General features: G+C 41.2%; 1 protein-coding gene across 1 annotated transcript in view; it reads left to right on the top strand.

The window, feature by feature from the left end:
* Positions 1-16872, top strand: part of pcbp4 (poly(rC) binding protein 4) — a gene marked incomplete at its 3' end in the record, with an annotated part of 67533 nt that overhangs the window by 13917 nt on the left and 36744 nt on the right. Inside the window, exons 4-7 of the mRNA XM_083971635.1 lie at positions 2429-2545; positions 11301-11432; positions 12086-12214; positions 16620-16694. Coding sequence (XP_083827761.1) covers positions 2429-2545; positions 11301-11432; positions 12086-12214; positions 16620-16694 — 453 coding nt within the window. The remainder of the gene's footprint in view (positions 1-2428; positions 2546-11300; positions 11433-12085; positions 12215-16619; positions 16695-16872) is intronic.

The raw sequence follows: 16872 nt of genomic DNA, 5'->3' as shown, positions 1-16872 counted from the left end.
TTGGCACACGCTGATATTTACATCAGAATCTACGCCAGGTCCTACACTAGATAGACAGACAGACAGACAGAAACAGCGGAGCAGAGGGAGATGCCAGCTAATACATGTTTATTGAGATAATAAAAGGTGAAAGAGCACCCCCCCCCCACACACACACACACACACACTTGTGTTGTATTTTCACGACAATGAGGAGACTGCAGTCTATAGAGGCTGCTGGGGGAACAGCACCGGACAAGTCTCGCTATTAAACACACACAATTTGAAACACAGTTGCACAAAAGCAGGTGTGTTGTTTGGAGAAAACAAGCGGAGACAGCGCACAAAATAGTACCATAAAATATGAATACTCTGTGTGCTTATCAACACACACACACACACACACTACACAGATAACGGGTTTAGAAAGTCTTGGCTCAAACACACATGCATTTGCACAATTCAACAGATAATCCAAATTAGTGTTGGAGGTGTGCTCCAGTGAGTTAATGCTGCACATCCACAGTGAGAGACAGATTTTAATGAGACCTCTTCTACACTCACAGCTCAGTGAGGCTGCAGTTGAAGTCTGAATGCTAACACACTCACAGTAACAGTGCTAACAGCATGTTAGCATGCTAGCATCAAGTCAAGTGTCTTTGCAAGTTTAAACCACAGAATTTGACAAAGTAGAAATGTGACCTCTGACCAGACCAACGTTAGCATCCACACCACCACACCTGATAAAATCCATGCATCCATCCATCCAAGCTGAGGTGGATGGATGGAGATTGATGGATGGATAGATCAGGTGTGGTGTGGATGCTAGGTCACAGGTCACATTTATACTTTGTCACGGATGGACTCTTTCATTCTTTCTTTCTGACATGAGATCACAGTCATCTCTGTTCACCTCAGTTACTCTTACAACCGGCTTGTTTGGATGCATATTTTCTAACACACATTTCTTGAAGTGATGAACTAAACAAAACATTGTTTTTGACAAAGCTGGTGAGAAAGCAATCCATGCAGTGGTGGATAATGTGCAGTGTTCCGATTTGTATCTTTGTGTAGTCTTATCTGTCATAAACAAGAGATTATTGGAGAGATTTGTGTCGCGGTGCACAGAGATGAGGGCTGGGACACCGAGTCGGAGGCTCTGATCTTGCAAGGTTGGTTTTCACCCAAGAGACACTTTGTGGAAGGCAGAGAGCCTCCATTCTCCCTGTGACTACAAGTCATTTATTTAACCATCACAATTACTCAAAAGCTGTTTGATTAAGGTAAAATGTAGCATACAGTAGCTAAGTTTAAAAACCTGCATAGTAGTCCCTCTTTAAACTGTCTCTCGCAGGACAGGCTGTGTGTTAGCGTTCAGACTGTGGGCGACGCTGTGCAGCAGGGACAGTTTGATGAGAACACTTGAAACCAGAGTTAAAGTCTCATGAACCAGAGTCCAGAGTCAAACCCTCATTTCCCCATAAACCCAGCACCAGGCTCTGATTCTTATCGTCTCTGTTTATCTATCCCCCCACCCACCCCAACTCAAACTTCAATTTTCTCCTGACACCCTTCCTCCTCTCCATCCATCCTCTATGGTTATTACTGCACCTCTTTATCGTCACCTTCTCCTCTTATTTTTCCTCAAATATTTGCACCACCTTGTGTATCTCTTCTCCTCTCCTCCCGTCCCTTTCCCTCACTTTCCTGTCCTCCTTTCTTCCTTCCTTCCTTCCTTTTAATAACTCTCTACCCACACTCTCTCCTCTCCTCCATTTCCCTCTTCCTCCTCCTCAAAATCATCTTAATCTTTCTCTCCCTAATCTCCCCAATATTCTCATCGCCTTTTCATTTCCTCTTCTGCACTCCTTCCTGCACCCCTGCCCCCCTCCACCTCCTCCTTAAAACCTTGATTTACTGTATTGCTCTTCTCATCCGCCTTGCCTCCTTCCCCCGTTTCCTCTTTCCTCCCTCTTCCAGCCTCCTTGTAATCCCTCTCTCCTCCTGCATCACAGGTGAATCACCTTTAGGGAGCGGGAAGTAGTGTGGCGAAAATGGTTCTCCTCCTCTTCTGTCTCAGCCCACATATCCCACCCTCCACTAATGTGTTCTCTCTCTCCTCTGTTCCTCCCCTCCCTTACCCTTCCTCTCTCCATTAACCTCCATATCCCCTCCCCCTTCGACGCAACCCTCCCTCCCCATCATGACTCACCTCTACTTTGCTCCCCACCTGCCTCCCTTACCTCCTGATGTTTTTCCTCATTGTTTTGCATTATCCCCTCATTCCCTTTGTCCCTTCCCTTTCCTTATCCCTCCCTCTTACCTACCTCCTCCTCCCCTCCCTCCCTCCCTCCCTCCCTCCCTCCCTCCCTCCCCCCAAAAATAATTTTCCCACAATCCCTCTCCTCCCACTTTCCCTCCTTCCCTCCATCTCTGTCTGGACCCACAGAGCAGCGCAAGGATCAACATATCAGAGGGCTCCTGTCCGGAAAGGATCATCACCATCACAGGGCCGACGGACTGTGTGTTCAGAGCCTTCACCATGATCACGTTCAAACTGGAGGAGGTACACATACACACACACACACACACACACACACACCTCTGAGCTCCCAGTGGTGTTCCCGGGCGGTCCGGAGTGAAGTGTGTAACCTTTACTTCTCTACAACATGGCTGCTCTCTGGCAGGGAGACATCTATTATATGTCTAATGGGATTGTCTGACCTCACACACACACATACACACATACACACACCACACACACACCTACAAGTGAGTGTGCCCCATGGGGAATTTCAAACTAGCACTTTGCGCTATCTGTACATCTCCGGCTGCCTCTCACTCTTCCATTACTCGGACACATTTGAAACCCCAAAAAAATAAAAGGAACACAATGACTTTTCTCTTCTTTCGTGGACAAACGATCGATGAGCGTTCGAGGGCGACGCTAACCTCACTGACGGATCCATGGTGTTTAGTGTGGTCGTAGGCAGCAGCAACTGGAGAAAATGTAGCCTTAGCATTAGCACGAAGTAAACAGTGGGGCTTATATTGATCACTTCAATTGACAAACATTAACTGCTGCCTCGTTTGCTGTCGACCCCTTGTGCACAAGAAGATGATTTGGATCCAGAGCACCACACAGAGATAATAACAGAACCTGAACATATTTTTTGGTATTAAATCGATGTAGAAGTCATTTGGTAATGCAAAATTCATTGCTCCATAATGTATTCAGTTTGTGCCCAACAAACAGGGTTATTAAATGAAATCACATTATTTTTGCAGCACATTTAAAACAAGCAGGTTTGACCAAATTTCTACATGAGAGGATAACATGCAGTAAGTAAACTACCACATGGTCCGTGACACGGTTGGGTTTTAAATAAAAACTGAAAAAGTAGAAGTAACCAAAACCACATGGACAATTAAAACCCAGAGACAACGTGTGGTGTTTGAGTTCCTGAAGATTGCACACAGGGGAACCCTTACCTCAAAGATGTGAACTGGTCATGCCATGGGTGGTCTTCAGAGTCCAGGTGGTCCACAGGTAGAGTGGTGCTGTACAGTTCTTGACCGCATGTTATTCATTTTTCTAGTCTTGGCAAAAAATTATGGACTGACTTTTAATAAATTACAAGTACTCGTACCCATCCCTAGTGCATGCTGTGTATCCAATCATTGTTCAAACTCATAAAAGTGCATTTAAATTCACTCTGCCAGTCTCGTTTCACAGCCACAGTAAACATAGTGGTTATTTGTGTATATATATACTGTATATATAGATGTATACAGTTTATATGGCAACAGTGTGCACCAAGTCATGGGGGAAAGACTGTGTCAGCACCTTAAAGTGAGATAGAAAATCAATGAAAATTGATGATTTACCTACAGAATTAGTTTAGCTCCATGTTGGCCGAATTATACCGAAGTGGTTTTTGCTGTGGAGAATTGAAGTGTCTTGTTGTCATTTAAGAACATGTCACATGCTGGGAAATTAAATCCAGGCAGCTGGTTTGTAAATCTTAGTGATCCTAATGAAAGAAAACAAGATGGATATGAAATGGGAAGGGGGGAGGAGTGGATAGACGCGACGAGTGGAGTGGAGTCTGGAGAGCGGAGAGAGCGGAGATTTGGAGAGTGGTGGATGAGTTGCTTAAAGGATTATTTAAAAAAAACACTATGAAATAGGCAAACTGTGAGAGATGGATGGAAGAAGATGGAGAGAGCAAGAGGGGTTTAAAAAAAGAGTCAGGAGAATGAGAAAGATACAGAGATGGGCAGAGAGTAGGTGCTATAAAAAGTTAATGAGATTGAAAAAAAGAGAGATTATGAAAAGAGGTGGGAAACGTGTGATCAGGGAATTAAATAAGGAGTGTAATCAGAGAGAGTGTGTGCAGCATCAATCATAAGACCTACAGAGGCTCAAGTGTCTGTCCTCAATGCTTCTGCTCTCTGCTTTACTCTGATTCCTGACCTCTCAGGCGAAGCTGCAAGTAAAGCAAATACATAGAGCAGAGCTTTCACTCACACTCCTAATATCTGATCCAAGAGCTGCTGGAGTTTGTGAAATTCAGACAAGTCTGTGCTGTCAGGGAAAACTGCTCTCGCTCTTGTGGAGCTGAAAAGATTAGTCGACTAATCACCAAGTTAATTGTTGTATAATTTTCAAGCAAAAGGATTGACTTATTCTCCAGTTCTCCTTTTTTTTTATGTAAAAGAGAACCGAATATTTTCAGGATTTAAAGGTGTGATATGTGAGAATGTGAAGCACCCTACATGTACCAATAAGACTTTGAAGAAAATTTAAATTGAGATTTTCTGACTTTCTCTGTTGTCTCTACCAGCCAGAACTAATTTGTGCATAAAGGCGCAGGGTGAATTTTCTGACTTGCTCCCTCTCTTCCGCTCTCTACTTGGCTCGACTCCCACCCGGCTGGACTCTCACTCCCCTTCTCACTGTCATTTTCAAATCTGACTCATGGCCCTTTGCTGCTTGTCATCCACTTTATACTTTCTGTCTTTAACTTCTCTGTCACTTTCTCACTGTCCCAATAAAAATAAAAATAAAGGCCAAAAATGAATCATTGGTGAAACCATATAAAAAACATCATATTGCAATTACAGTTGGATTTCAATGTGAATTGTCATTTTGACTTTAAAATTGATGGTGTGTACTGAACAAACATATTATGTCAGTCCACAAACACTTCTGACAATGCACAACAATGGTGTGGCACATTTTCTGTAAAAAAAAAAAAAAGAATACAATTATAGCACACTGTGATTAATTGCACAGGTCTACATACAATGTTTGACAAACTGTGTAAGTTTATGGAACTAAAGGTAACTCTCGTAAAATGTTGTGGTACTTAAGACCGGTCCCAACCTTGGCCAAGGTCAAGGTCAAGGTCAAGGGGTCTTGTCTTGGAATCGACTACATTTTTACTCAGTCTAACCTAACCCTTACCCACTTGGTCTTCACTTGGTCTCGACCCCCTTAAAGCCTTGGTCTTGTCTTGTTCTTGGTACTCTATGCTTGACCCGGTCTTGGGTTAGATGGGGTGCTCATGCGTGTGCTGCGTGTGGATTCCACAGTGTTACCATTGTCTATAGACAACCCCACATGCACTTACCATCATTGCTAATCAATCAATCCCATTCAAACACTGCATCAAGCCGAGAAGAAGGTAGACTGCTCCTTCTTCTTCCCCTGTTAATCTTTAACTTGGCTTTATCCAAGCTCAATACAAGGCTGAATTTCTGTTCCATTCTGACAGTCACCTCACTGTCCTGGCCAATGCCCAGGGTGCACAGTACAGTATATGTGAGCAACAGATGCTGACTGCACCACACGTAATGCTTTTCCCGAAGGTTACACCTGGAAACTCTAATTTAGTTTACTTTGGTCAGATAAAAAAACAACATTTGAAGATGTCAGCGTGAGCTTGAGGAAATTGACATTTCTATTTTAAATATCCTAGAGTAGACAAATCAATGAGAAAAAAAGAGTTGGGGGGAGGCTGCATGTATTGACAAAGAGGGATAACATCTAAGACAATGCTAATACAAATTAAGAAAAAGGTAAAAGCAGAATGGCTGGTGAAGTATCTATCCATATAGATGAAGAGAAAAGCTGTCAAAGGAGAGAAACCGTTAAGAAAAGGAAGTAAAAAAAGATGAGATAAAAGCGAACCGAGTGTAAGATATTCAAAAGAGAAACTAGACGAGTGATATACTCTGGAATAAATTAAGAGAGCATTTGAAAAAGGAGCAGAGGATGTAGTGAGGATTAAAGAAAATTTGTAATGAGAGTCAGATGGAAAGACGGAGGACAGAGAAAGCTGTACTCGGAAACGAGGAACAGTCATTTTGCATGGTGTTTATGGCTGTGCTTTCTCTCTTCTGCAGTTTACTTTAGAGAAATTAAGGTGGAAAACACATCTTTATTCATCCAAAGCAACACACCAGGGACTCCAGCAGCCGGCTCTGTTCAAAATAATCCCCAAACTATCTTTCACATCCAAAGCCACAAACACAAACGGTTTCATACGGGGCATCAGCAGACGGAGGGGATGGTGACAGCATTTTGACATTTCTGTCTGTTTCTTGCAGCTATTTTTTGAGCCAGTGTGTCCAAAATTTATAAAAATAGTAACATGTGTCTGCTATTAACTGATGTAGCTGTTATCCCTGCAACGCTAACAGTGGTGAAATATGACAATACGACATCTTATAATTGTTCAGTATGACAACTTGTCCCTAAACGTCCCTAGAATGTCTCGTTTTTTGGCTTAGCTTTGTATAGCATCACAAAACAGTGGGACAGTGCTGGCTGTCAATTACTGTGACGAGAACATGCAACACAACAGGAAGAAGCATCTGTGAGAGATTTTTTTGTTTATTTTTATTGCATGACGTGGTGATGTGAATGAAAATGCTAAATATTCCCAGAGAGAAAAAGGGGAGGGAGCGCGGCGAGAGAGTCATTTTATTCAGAGCATGTTCGCGTGATGGGCAGAGCAGACAAGACGGTGCTGATTGATATGATTGAACCAATCATATTAAGACCAGGTGATTTAGGCCACCATTTATTACCTGAGTTAATTAAAGAGAGAGGGATAGAGACAGGGAGATTTAGCAAAGAATGGGGGTGAAAGAGAGAGCGATACGAACAGGAAAAGTGTGATTTAAGCAGCCAAGGGAGATAATATGTAATGAGAAAAAGGGGGAGAAGGAGAGGGAAAGAGAGTTAGGAAATGAAATAAAGAAGAAAGAAAGAGCTGAAGGGGAGAAGGAAAGATGCAATTAAAAAAGTGAGAGAAGGAAAAAAGCTTTTTTCTGACTAATGGACAGGAAAGAGCAGTAGGAGATGGTAGGATGGAGCTGAGGGTCGTGGAGAGGGGCAGAGGTGAGAGAGAGGTGAGGACAAGCGTGTTGTGGGTTCAGCTGCAGACTGCAGGCCAGACGCAGCGGCAGGTTTTCAGGCAGAGGCTGATTAAAGCGCTCACAGCTGGATGTTGCTTCGCTCACCTGTTGTTCTCTGTCCTTGATCACCGTGGATCTCTTCAAAAGCTTGACTACAGATGGGGCTGTGTGGGTATCATAGAGGGGTAAGCAGGTTATTGCTGCGGTCGTTTCCTCACATTTCATTTGAACACAGATGATGAACAGTTTCTCTCTGAGATCAGGAGGAGAGTCAGGATGCCTCCAGTCGATCCTGACATCTTGCTTATCAGCAGATGTTTGACAGCTGTCTGAGAAGCCCCACTGTGCTGTGTTAAAACTCTGTGCACAGCTTCATGAGCGAGAGAGTTTACAGTAATAACAGTGTGCGATCTCAAGTAGCAGTGAACAGTGTCATTGTGTGTCTATCAGTGAATGTAAGGAGTTACTGTCGGGTGAAAATGTCCGAGCTTTCTTCCAACACAGCGCACAGATATGATAGAAGACAGTACAGGGAGCCTGTCACATGTCGTTCACCTTACAGAGCTATTCAGCCGTAAATCATTTCATTGCATGTTGTGCAATGAAAGAAAAATAAATGTGAAATTGACTGTAATTATGTAGTCTCATTACGTACAACACCACTCCAACACTCAAAACACTTTCCACAATAAACCATATTATGCACAGTGCTTTTCCTCGCACACTGATGGGGCAGACTTCATAGACATTACAACAAGGGCACTAGAGAAACTGACGATTGAACCACTGACCTTGTGAGTCAGGATGAGCCTCTCTACCCCCTAAACCAGAGCTGCTCCACTGAAACTAATATTAAGTTTTAAACCTGAAAGGCTAATGTGAACTGTTGTCATGTGAATTACATGAATTTCTATGGGGTGCCATTTGTAAAGCAGCTCATGCTGAAAATAACAGCAAGTGTGCCACACTCCAGTCTTGTGAGTGGCAATGTAGCTCTGATAACGTGCATTGGGTGTCTGCGCCCACGTTCGCGGAAAGGTGAAGGTGTGGCTTCAGAGAGCAGTCTGAGGAAAGGGGCTGGGACTTTTGACTGTATTTTCAAAATGTGGCCTGCTAGTACCGTTTTTCCAGAATTCCCAACCCTATACCTTTAATGTCAGTGTCTTCTGAAATTATGATGAAATGTTTGATGAAACCCAGTAAGAATAGTGACTACTTTGGTGGTAGCTAATATGGATCCAAATAATCGGAAATGCAAATAATCAATAATACAAGATGTAACTGACTTGAAGAAACATTTACATCGTAAAAGTGTGTGTGTGAAAGAGAGAGAGAGAGTTGGAGAAACAAAGAGAGGGTCAAGGTCGGAGAGGGAGTCTGTGACAGAGACGTCTGACCAGGGCAAATATACAGTCTGTGATCTGCATTGACAATCAAGGAATGACAGACAAGAGTGGAAGTCGTATGTTCAGTCAACAACCTCCCACTGGCTGGAGCACCGACCCGACAGCGGCGAGGGGAGGGGCGAGGCTTGAAGACATTTGGCGCCTGACCTGCGCAACCTCAAAATTGTACTTTTCTTTTAATGTATGAAAATACAAGAGTCAGTTTGTCTTTATGTAAAATTTACATTTACTTGCACTTTACTTACATGAACACTTGATTGACAGAAAACCCAAGTGTCATAGATAATTGAGTGTAATAGATGTAAGGAAATTTAAGAAAAAGTTAAAAAAAAACAATTAGCTGAAGTGTCAAGTGTCAAAACATGAAAATAGCATTCAAAAACAAGAAACACCATAACTTCAATTAAATCTTTGAAGATAGAACAAAATGAAATGTATACATAAAAATGGACAATTAATCCATTTTAAACATTTCTTCATGCTAAGCTAACTCAGCCAGCTGCTGATGTTTGTGAGCATCAAACATGGTCCAAAACTCATAGAAACATGTAACCTCGTATTAGAACAAAAAAAGGTGGGTTGTATGTGCACTAATTTAGGCCATAAATCCCAAAATGCAATGCTGTGCTGGGGCTCCAGAGATGACAGACAAGTAAATCACAGTTACGCAACATGAAAACTCATCAATAATGATGATGATTGATGAGAGTCGAGGATCCACCGGGAGAGTTAAAGAGCGACTGTGAGCTCCAGTCGAACACACAGGAGCTGGATTAGGGGGAAGCATCAAAAGCTGGAGTTATTGCTTTAAAACCTTTCTCTGTGTCTATTTTCGTCATGCACTTTGCACTTTTTTGTTTGACGACACAACATGATACTGTGTGGAAATGATAAACGCTGTCATGCTGAACTGTTTTTCCTGTCCTGTTTTTTATACACATATATATTTAAACATCTTTTCCTTTTGTAGTTGGCAAACAGTTGCAGTCACTGGTATAAAATAATACATTCATTGCTGTGTTTGTTGTTATTAATAGCTGAGATAATACACTGAGGTCCAAGTTGTTCCATAGCAACGCAGTTCAAATGAAGATGGCTCCCTGAGTTTTAAAGTGTGGAGTGGTTGTTTGTGTTTTAGCAGAGATCTAGTTTGCTGTAGTCTTCACTTAAAGGGATAGTTCAACATTTTGGCAAATTGGCCCATTGCCATAATCGCTATAGTCATAGCAGTAGGTTCGTTACCTTTAATTGTCGGTGTAAGCTATTTTTAGAACGGAGGAGCGGAGCGTCAGGCTGCTCAGGGCTACGCTATGGAGGCTAATGGAATTTCTTGGTTTTCCTCATCAAACTCATCAAATACACAACCCAACAACTCCAATAGGCTGTGGTGGACAAGTTGTGAGCTGCACAATCACCACGCTATGAGATAATAATGGAACGTTACGAGACAGAGTTGTTTTAGAGGTAAATTCATGCAAAACCGCTGATGCGCGTTGCGTTCAGGGACAGTTTTTCAGCAAGCAGACTCTGTATTTACCTCGAAAACGGCTCCGTTTCGTAACGTTCCATTATTATCTCATAGCGTGGTGATTGTGCAGGTCACAACTTGTCCACGAAAGCGTTTTGGAGTTTTGGGATTTTGTATTTGATGAGTTTGATGAGGAAAACCAAGAAATTCCATTAGCCTCCATAGCGTAGCCCTGAGCAGCCTGACGCTCCGCTCCTCCGTTCTAAAAATAGCTTACACCGACAATTAAAGGTAACGAACCTACTGCTATGACTATAGCGATTATGGCAATGGGCCAATTTGCCAAAATGTTGAACTATCCCTTTAACTGACTTTGTACCTTGTCGAAACAACTTAGTATTTTTCAAGTTTTATTTATTGATTTATTTTTTCTTATCAGTAAAAAGTTCTGAGAGGCAAGTGCTTTAATTTTTAATCATTTGTTTTTTTGGCGATGATCATTCCTCCTTTATATTCAGAGAAGAAAGGGAAAATATATTAATGTCTTACAAAGATATTTTAGTAAATTAATATTAGTATTCTGGGGCTGAAATCAGTATTACAGCAAATAGGCCTACTGCTCTCTTTCTAAAGTATACGTCATACAAAAAGTATTTAAATCATGACTAGACAGTGTCAAGAAAGAATCGAGGATTTAATCCTGACTATCTTCTGTTGTGTGCATATTTCAGCCTTATTATTAAATGTATTTTTCTCCCAGTTACATTTAGTCAAGCAAACATTACAATTTCTCTATCTATTTGTATGAACTGTGATTTGTTTTCTTGCACCACAGCCCTCACCGGGCTAATCCTTCCCCTCACCCTGACAGATGTTACTGATTAAACACGATGGAGTGAAACACAGCATTTATTGTGTTTCCTCCGGCAGACTGAGCAATGAAGCCACACATCAGGAAATACCTTGAGCACTTTAAAGACCTGTGTAACCCCCCTTCCCTCATTCTCTCTCTCACTCAGGACCTGGCAGCCTTGGTAGCCAACGGCACAGTGACCAGCAAACCTCCAGTCACCCTGCGGTTGGTGATCCCGGCCAGTCAGTGTGGCTCCCTAATCGGCAAAGGCGGCTCCAAGATCAAGGAAATCAGAGAGGTGAGGGGTGGAGGAGGTGGATTATTTCCGCTGGGATGATTTCAGTTTCACATGATTTCATTATAGGCTTTGTATGTTTGCACAGTTTTGCAGGGAGATAAGAGAGAGAACAATAGATGATTCCCTATTTTATGACAATGTCTTGAACTGCTTGTCAGACTGAAACCTTGTGCAATAAATCAAATAAAAAAAAGTCACTGGACAAAAGCAGTTCTGCTTCTCATATTTAAAATCCAAGGACTGAGCAGGAACAGTAAGACCCTGAAAACTGGAAAACAGTGGCAGCTCAGTAAAGTCATTGTTCAGGAACAAAAGTAGCAGTCAGTCGCTCACAAGCTTCTTTCCATAGCAACATGAATTAACTAACTGAGGCCTGAAGGAGACAAATATTTAGTGAATAAATTAAATTCAGATGACCTGAAATCTTGAATTATTTGATTCTAGAGGAGGATGACTCCAGGATACTCACTAAACGCTGTAAAATTACTCACTTTGACTGTTCTTTATTCGCTGTGTCTATTGATTCTATCGATCGATTTTTTGACACAAGAGTGACACAAGACCTTCTCTCTCTCAGTTTTCTGTTCAGCCTGACTCTCAGATGCAGAAAATCACCACTTGTGTGTTAATACTGTATTTGTGTTTGTGTATAGACGACAGGTGCCCAGGTGCAGGTGGCAGGCGACCTTCTCCCCAACTCCACAGAGAGAGAGGTGACGATATCGGGGAGCCAGGACTCCATCATCCAGTGTGTTAAACTCATCTGCACCGTCATCTTAGAGGTACGTGTCTATGAGGGAGCAGCTGTGAAGATTGATTGTCATTTCAAAACGTGAGGTACATGAAAGTGAATGAAAGTCAGCAATGAGGTCCTGGAATGCAACAATTAAATAGAAACAATAGAAACTTATAAGAACTCACAGATAAAACATTTACCTCAGGCTACATCCACACATCGACATTTTTGTTTTTTAAATCTGTCTCTTTTGCCATCTTTCTTCCTCCATACGTACAGTTCTGCCAAAATCAGAGAGATCAGTGAATATCAAGCCTTTTGGAAAGGATTCCTCTCTTCCACCAGTGGTGAAATAAACACCAAATAACAAAATGAATTATTTTGATTGATAATTATCACTGACCTTGTTTTCTTTGCTGCACATATCATCTAATTCAATTCTATATTAAACTCTGCAGCTGTTCCTCATTCAAACTATTTTTGCGTGCACTGGCTCGCACATGCTCAGTGTTTGTGAGTTTTTAGCTGTGCTTGTCTACATGCTGCTCATTTTGATATTATAATGTGTGGATGTGGCCTCAGTCTATGGATTAAGAATGACTTTTCATAATCGCATTCATAACAAACAAAATGTAAAGCTGTTTCTCTTATTTAACCTGATGCTAATTTTAAAATGGAGAAAAGTCGACTGACCTCAGTGATTGTATCTACCTGTCTGCTCCCAATTAACACCACACTAAAGTGCTTTTTACGAGCTCCCGTCCACCTCTCCTATAATCTTCTGAATGGAAACACTGAAATCTATAATTCATGATTGTATTATAATTAATCAGCAGCAGCAGTCATTAAGAAGAGCTTCGTCTTGGAGATTAGAGGCAGAAACAGTGGAATCAAAGTCTCCTGCTGCTCATTGGTATGCCAGGCACCTTAATCTGGGATGAGGGAGGGAGAAGTGAGAGAAGGAAAAGAAATAATAAAAAACGCTGACCTTAGCTAAACTCATTCACTTTCAAGTGCTGGTGCAATCAAAGAGTTTACTCTGCCGACGTGAAGTTCCATCCCTCCATTCACATTTTCTGTTTGATCTGAAGTAAGAAGCCTTTTGATCTACTTATGCCCTCCGACACACTGTTGTCTCCCTGCCTTCCACCCAGTGCATGCTGGGATAGGATACAGCCTGACCCCCAGATCAAGATAAATGAATGAAAGATGTATTTTACTGCAAGGTCCTGCTTTCCATGCACCGTGAGCCGTTGCGGCATCCCAAATTTAACTTTCTGTCAGTACATTGTTTGATAAAAACCCAAGCGTCTCCTGCTGAAGGAGCTTAAAAGGAGGGAGAGTTTATTCATTTATTGACACCTTCTCTCAGAGCAGTGTCCAAACATGACCCACACACAGTTCATATATTATTATTTATATTTGAGATTTTACATGTGATACTCTATTATTTTTGTTTTAGTGCATTTCTGATGCTTTGAGAGCATGGACAACCAATGATGTTTTATATATCTCTTGCAATAGCATGATGAAATAAAGTTAAATTTAAACCTAAATCAACTTAACCCCAAGTATCAACTTTAAAATAGCCAAATTGTCCAAATATGTTCCTGACACAGACAGACAGTTCGGTCACTTTTTAATTCAGTTTATTTTCCTTACAACACAACAGAAAATTTAATAGTTGCTAAGGGGTGTATTGTAACTCGTAGAGACTAATAAAAGGAACAGGAGGCAATTAAAATATGATTTAAGTGCAATTCATTGTGGACAGAGGAAAACACACCTTGATTCTTACAATGGATTGCATTGAAAATGATCCATAGGTTTTAACTCCAGTTAGAGGAATCTTTCCCCCGCGTCCTGACGCTGGTGGATGTGATGATGGGTGGAGGACGTCCTAATGAGTAAAATATTTGATTGTACAATAATGAACCTGAACAAACACAAACAGTCACAATCAAACATTTATTCAAAAGGTGAGTGTAACTTGCAGCTCGAGTGTTAACTTGTTGCTTTAGATCATGCAACGCAAACTCAGTTACAGCTCCCAGTGTGAAGAATGTGACGTCAGGTGGAGCTCGGGGGTAATAAAAACCACTCAGACTACAGCACGGGAAGTAACGACTTCCCTCGTTTCAACCACATTAGCAATTCAGACAAACACAACCATCCAGCTGTAAACAAGAGTTGCTCATAAAAGCATCCTGCTCCTGCTGCTGCTTATTGGATGTCTCTTTTATTTAAGCTCCCCCCCAACAAATGACATCAGTTGACACTTGACGACAACATCAGTCACATCAGGCTGTGGGCTATTTTTAGAGCAGATACAGGGTGTGTCAGTATGAGGTGAGATGTGACACAAAAGAGAAAGAGAAATAGAAGACAGAGACTCAGAAATACTGAGCTTTTGGTGACAGCATGGAGACAGCCATTAGAGCTGGGCCTGAACAATGTTTTTATCAGCTGCTGGTGAACCGATCTTCTAACACGTCTGAGACATCCTTCTTGTTTGTTAATCAACAGCTTCCAGGGGAGAAATGTAACCTGCACCATAGCAATACAACTATTTCTGTTCTTGTTATTTCTGCTCCTGTTTGCAAAATTTATAATTTTACAGTTGGTTCTGCCATTCGGTTGCAGGGAAAACCGTTTCCCAGAATTCCCTCTGTTGGCAGGGTGAAAAAGCTGCAAAGGAAACAATTAGATTGTGGGATAATGAGTCTTTATAGTCAAAATAAACACAACTAATGCCACTTTTAACACTAGTTCTAGTGCTGATGGTCATTGTTTTATGCAATGAAAAAACATGTTCTGTATGTTCTGTCTTTCCATAAATATGCATGCAGCCCACATCAGATCTGTCATATTATAGAGATAACAACACTGATTGGCCAAATCAGATTGGGCAGATAAAAAATGTTTCCTCATTTTGTCAGCAAAGTGATGTATCAGTGTAATTTTACCGTTTCTGCTCCTTCAGGATGAATTTCTGCACATTCATAATAATAGTTCTAAGCACGTACTTATCAAGAGTCCCAGAATCGCTGCAAGGCATCGAGCTAAAAGTTCAACCAGGACTGAAAAACATTTGCGCCAGAGAGGAGGAGGAGGAGGAGCTGAGCATCATTTTTGAAGCTTCTACACTGACTTTTCCTTCAGGGGAAAGACTGAGACGTGGCCATTTTACAACACTCAACAGCCATAAAATAGAAATTAGGATGATGTGTTGCAGTTTTCTGACAGTTTTTTAAGGATTACACAAAGCAGCAATGTAGAGAATAAAGAAAATAGCACTTTTTCTCATGTAGGTTTTATGTGTGATGACAGATAATTCTGAAAAAAAGATTATACATGCAAAAATACCTTTAATCACACATTAACCAATGATCTAATATGAAAGTTAAATTAAGAAGGTTTTCTTTTCATGCTTAATTTTTCACAAGGACACAAACAGATGAGCACTTCAAGAACTCAACAGGGAAATCTGTTCACAATTAAATTCGAATGAAATATAATTGTCTGGAGATATTTCAATATTCATAGTATTTTAATTTGGAATTAATTTAGTCATCCAGTTCTCTATTAGGTATCTCTATTATCTATCTGATTGTCAAAACATGCGTCAACTTTTGTTCCTGATTTGGAGCATTTATATTATAGCCTATATATAGTTTTTCTTTCACTTGCTGCGGGGTGAACTTTTCTCTTCACAGGACAAGAACTTGGAACCTCATATTCCAACATATTTTAAAAACATTTACGCAATTTTAACCTCATCTTTGTGCACCTCCAGGATATGTGTCCTTGGCCTCACACAAAATTAATTATTTGACCCAACTGCACTTTATTAACCCATTTACCACATCGTTTTATGATAGTTATGGCATCAGTTATGTGTTCATACAGTAATAGCATCTCATTATAGTAAAAACCCAGTGAGATCACAGCTTCCTCTTCATGTGTCTTCTAGGTGATACATGCCGTAATGAGGTTTATCAGTGTGAACAGAGACAGAGACAGTAGACATAAAACCAAAGAGTTCTCACATCAAAACAAGGACGATCTGATAGCTGATGTAAAAATGTGAAATAATGTGAAGTGAAAATTTCCTGATGGAAAAAAAAAAAAAAAAGCTGGGAGAGACTTATTTCTGTGTTGAGTAATACGTCATAACAATGTGAAATATGACAGTTCTGATATAATTTGAAACTGAGTCAGATTTTACCTGTTCACAATAAAAAACATAGATTTAGAATTAATTTCCCCTCAGTTGAGCACATTATATTCATGAGGTGATGAACGAGAGAGGAGTAATTTCCTAACTTAAGTCAAGAGAGTTTATACTGTAACACACAAACTAACTCTTTTAATGGATGTGGGCCCTGATTCCTCATCTCTCACTTTCCCCTGTTTCCTTTTCTCTTTTCAATCCTCCTATGTCTGTGCAGTCGCCGCCAAAGGGAGCGACCATCCCGTACAGACCAAGCCCGACCCCGGGAACTGTGCTGCTGGCAGGAAACCAGGTAAGAGTCTGCACAATGATCACAGCTGACCTGCGATCAGAGTAGGAAATCATATGGCGTCATCAGGAGTGCCAGATAAGACCTAACAACACGGGGGGAAACAAGTTAAATCAGCTACAAGAGCGCAGAGAAATGATGGATGGAGTTTACTGACTCATAGGGAGCCGAGTGATGATAG

Source organism: Trachurus trachurus (genome assembly GCF_905171665.1).
Source record: "Trachurus trachurus genome assembly, chromosome: 5".
In the NCBI taxonomy this organism is placed as follows: Eukaryota; Metazoa; Chordata; class Actinopteri; order Carangiformes; family Carangidae; genus Trachurus; species Trachurus trachurus.
This window is presented reverse-complemented; position numbering and strand designations above follow the sequence as displayed.